The sequence below is a fragment of the Brassica oleracea genome, chromosome C4, assembly GCF_000695525.1.
Source record: "Brassica oleracea var. oleracea cultivar TO1000 chromosome C4, BOL, whole genome shotgun sequence".
Lineage (NCBI taxonomy): Eukaryota > Viridiplantae > Streptophyta > Magnoliopsida > Brassicales > Brassicaceae > Brassica > Brassica oleracea.
The window spans coordinates 7,603,103-7,607,960 of NC_027751.1; the positions used below are offsets into that span (position 1 = coordinate 7,603,103).

Sequence of the window (4,858 nt, forward strand, 5' to 3'; positions counted from 1 at the left end):
TACATGGGCGTGAGATCACTTGTTTTGGACACTGATCCATTCAGTCCAAAGGTGGACGATAAAGAAGTCCATTTAGTCCTGAGATGGACGATGCAGAAGTCTTGTTTTAGACACTGATTTGTTTGGTCCATAAGAAGGACGATGAAGAAGCCTTTGATTTTGGTTTATTTTATACTAACCAGCCCAAAGAAGGGTTATTTGGTTTTGTTGATTTGTTTTCAGACAGGTTATGTTTTACACATGGTGGTACACGCATATCACAGCAACATCATTTAAGATTTCGTGTGTGTGTATTTGAGGTCGATGACTCAATATGTTTGATCAGATTGTGGCATGGCCGATGGTAAAGAAGAACCAACTATCATGTTCGAGGACGAAGCATATTCTGCTCAAGATCTTCATCACCCACGGATTACAGAAAATTAGAGAGGTCCAAAGGACCTTCAGTAATGTCCAAATCAGAGGGAGTAATGTGTGTTGTACTCTTTTTCCTTCACCATGGTTTTGTCCCAATTGAGTTTTCCTGGTAAAGTTTTAATGAAACAACATTAAAGCACAATACAAGATCTAAATGGTTATGGCATCCAAGGGGGAGTGTTATGAACCAGATTGTAGATTGCTCATAACCAAGAGATTAAGATTTGTAATCTTTCCATTTATCTATGACGGTGTAATCTCTTATATAATGAACATGTATGTTATGAATAAAAATAGATTTTCTATTATTTTTATAACATCACTTGAGTTTTTTTTTTTTTTTAACAAATGATCACTTGAGTTTAACTAGAAGAATTTCGAGAAGCTCTAAACCTTTGACTATCGACAAAGTCAAAAGTATGGTGGCCCAATGTATGGTCCAATAATTCTTCCACTTGTATCCCTTCTCAACACTTCCCCGCTTCAAAGTTCAAACCATCCTTTTCACCTTTGTTGTCCCTTCCCACAATATTTTTCCACTACGAACTGAGATTGATCGTTGAATAAAAGAAAAAAAAATACAGTTATCATAGTAGGCTAATTAATATAAATACTACTCAGTAGCATATGTTTCTACACAATTAAAGCCTTTTGGGTTTAAAACTCTACACAACTAAAGTCTTGCCTTTTTTGTTTTCCTCTTTTTTTCAAAAAAAAAAGTGTACATGGTAAAAAAATGTGTACATGGTAAATAATATCGTTCTTTTTTTTTAATAGAAATCAAAAGTTTTACTATTTCTATCAATCATCTTTTGTAATTAACGTAAACACAAACATAAGTATCTACATGCGAACAAAAACGTATTCATTCTCATTGTAGACCTATGCTTAGCAAGTAAACGCAAACAAAAGAATTACTACATTTACTCGAGTGATCCATAAACAACGAAACTCACTTTTTCTTTACCCATTTTCTGACGAGCCGGAACTAAAGCTTTTATTCTCTGTTGCCATGGACTCATAGTTCGTTTTCTTTTGTCATCAAGACTCATAGTTCGTATATATATGTTTGTTTCCATGTTATTTAAAGAAAAATATGTATGTTAATAAACCAAAATAGTTACGATTTATAAACATGTAGCTTTAGAAGACCATCGTATAGCTTGTGCTCAGGACCGAGTTTTGTATTGTCAATAAACTTTTTGTTTAGGCACCAAATTTTTTTCGGGTGGCTTCGAAAACTAGGTGATCGCTGATGAATAAGAAAGAGGTCACCTTGTAGTTGCTTGCTTATAAAAGTTATAATTCCTATAAAAGTTTAATCTCTTTTTTATTTACGGTGAAAGAAACGAGTAGATGTGTTAGGGCATCTGCAGCGTAAGTTTATAAGATCAACCCTTTGATGTCAAACTATCACTGGCTCATTTTTATTTTTGTTATTTAAAGGTTTACATATATAATTAAATAACAATAAATATAATAATAAAATACCTAAATGGGCATTTAACCACCAATGATGCTCTTAGGTTTCTTTACTATTTCATTATTAAGAAAACAATAACAATACAAATACTTATGATTGTAGTAGGTTCTGCGAAAAATATTTTATTTAAGTCAATATTTTTTTACAAATCAAATGATGTCCCTAAAATTCTTTTTTTTAACGTAATGTCACTCGCCCTCCGGTTTGGTTGACCGGTCTTTAAGTTGTTTGATTTGGTTTAATATTACTTTCTTTTTTATTAATTTTTCCTACGTTTATATTAATTTCCGCTGTTTTGTATTTTTTATTTTTGCTAAAAACTGATTTGTAATTTTAAAACAAAACTCAAAAAAATAATATGAAGAACTGAAGACTAAAAAAAACCTATGCTGGCAGGTTGGTGTACAACATTTTCAATCCAATCATTAATTGGCTAATAACTAAAAAATAAGAAGTTATAAAACGATTTGAAAAATTGGATATAAATTTTAATCAATTTTGTTTTCTTCGTCATGCTGACCATTGTGGTCAGCAGGATACATATTGAACTATAATTATCAATAATTACAACAAATGTTTTAATAGTTTAGAAGTCGTTATAGGCGCTCTCTGTATAGGAGCAGCCGTGATAAAGAGCCGTCTTGATAATATACTTCTTTCTTACATTAGTACAATCCCTACAAATCACACACAATTTTATGTTTAACACACATCATTTTCTACATATCCAAACCCTGCAAATCACAATTTCTTATTTTAAACACATCAATACACTTCCGATATAAAAACTAAAATACTATTTTAATAGGAATTTGATAATTATGAAATAATTTCCATTATATACAACCACTCAAACTAACTACTTCAAAAACTTGAATGATTTCCTATTTATTTATGAGATATTCACAAGTTAGCCAACAATTCATGCATATATATGTCAACAAGCTATTATATTACTCCGGCTGACATTATTATATATCATTACAATATATAAATCTTATATACTACAGTACGACATTACTTATGACATCTTACCTACTACCAAATACTATATGTACATGGTTAGATGCACATGCACATATATAAGAAACATCACTTTAAAATATTAAAGTTTATGTCAAATTAATTTTTTTTATGTCAGATTACCTATTGCTTATCGGATTCGACGCTTTTTGTTTTCTTTCACTAAAAAGTAATTAATATTCGTCTTATAGTTGTGTTTATATATATCCGATAAGGTGTTAGATGATCACCAGCTCCTTATTTGGATTTGAATATTTGGTCATTAGAAAACCATTAATTAGTAATTATTGGTTTATTTTTGTGATTCAAGCAATCATCTAGTTGAATAAAGGGGCCACATATATACAATCCTGAATCAAGCATGAAGTTCTATATATTAGTTAAATGCCACGGACCGCATGTACGAATACGAACCTCCGTGATAACCTATCGCTTGCCTAATGATCTAGGTATATAAATAATAAGTGGTGCCATATTTATTCATTTATAGACTCCAAAGACATGAATCACGTAACCACGATTTGCGACGAGATAAATGCATTTTTATTATCATAATATTTAAAGTGCAATTCTCTCCGCCAAGAAATGCACCCCACAACCAAGTTGCTTTGATCTAGTGGCAGTGAAGTTCCAGCTGGAGTGCCCGCTTCTGGGTTCGAGCTTTGAATGCTGCGGAATTTACACGTGGGTTGCAGCACCCGAGACCAAAGACCGTTAAATGGTGAACCACATGATGACGCCCTGTTAGCGTCCATGTTCACTTCGATCTCTAGTCTGGACCAGCTCGGTAGGGCCAGGATATTCTGTTAGCAAAAAATAAAGAAATGCACCCCACTATTAGAAGTCAACACATAAAAAAAAAATAATCGAAAATAAAAATAATATAAAAGTCAATAACTCGCCAGTTCTCATTTTACTATATTCTTATATATATGATAATCTAATCTTAATATAGAATCACCAACCATCTTCTTCTCCTAGTTTCTTCATCTTCACAATCTTAACTCTTGTACATATCTTAAGAGCTTCCGTGGACAAAAGTTTTATATATGTAAAAAAAATGCTGGGAAAAAGAATAGCTTCGTTCAAGAATCTAGCCAAGAAAGTGAAGAGCATTAACACGAGAGAAGGCGGCTCCGAGTCAACTCAGAGCATGTCTCTTCTGATGGGTGAGACGGAGGACACGTCTCCGGCGGCAACAAAGACGCCTAGGGGAACGTTTGCGGTGTACGTAGGGGAAGAGCGCGTGAGGCGGGTAGTGCCGACGAGCTATTTGAAGCATCCTCTCTTCAGGATGCTCCTCAACAAGTCACATGACGAGTTACACTGTCTCCAGCAGAAGGTTATGTTGGTTATTCCTTGTAGCCTCTCTGTCTTCCAAGATGTCGTTAACGCCATCGAGTCTTGTCACGGCAATTTCGATTTCGGAGATTTTGTGGAGGAGTTTCTTTGATTTTAATTAATCCAAAGAACATTTCCAAGACGTCGTTAACGTTCTTGTTGATCATTTTGTTTTCGTTTTGATATAAAAAATAGATTATTGCTTAGGTCTTTTTAGGAAAATATATAATCGTTTATAGGACTGATAGTGAAATTTGTGATTGTATACATTAATCCAACACCCCTTTCGTTGCGTGGTGTGGAATTATTTTTTATCGTGGAAATAATTGTATTCATATATCAATACATAATTATCTCTTTTTTGGGCATATTTGTTTGGTTTCCTTTTAGAATGCTTGGTCAGAACATGTTGGGATGTTTGTGTGAAGACATGTTGGTGAGTTGAGTCAGAAACTTGTCTAAAAACATCGACAGACTGAGACTGCGAGCAAATCTGTGACATTGAGAGGGTAATGAGAGAGAGCAATCGCAGTCCTCTTTGAAAACATCACACTAGTGGTTTCTCACCAAACCTTTTAAAATTAAAAATACAAA

General features: G+C 33.4%; 1 protein-coding gene across 1 annotated transcript; it reads left to right on the plus strand.

The window, feature by feature from the left end:
* Nucleotides 1-3,903: 3,903 nt before the first annotated feature.
* On the plus strand, nucleotides 3,904-4,490 carry LOC106341498 (auxin-responsive protein SAUR15-like). Its single transcript, XM_013780258.1, has one exon. It carries the CDS (start codon nucleotides 3,984-3,986, stop codon nucleotides 4,374-4,376), a length of 393 nt encoding a protein of 130 aa, XP_013635712.1. The 5' UTR covers nucleotides 3,904-3,983; the 3' UTR covers nucleotides 4,377-4,490.
* Nucleotides 4,491-4,858: the final 368 nt, after the last annotated feature.

What these genes read in the sequence shown, in the direction of transcription:
- LOC106341498 (XM_013780258.1), top strand. Translation starts at nt 3,984, where the DNA reads ATGCTGGGAAAAAGAATAGCTTCGTTCAAGAATCTAGCCAAGAAAGTG.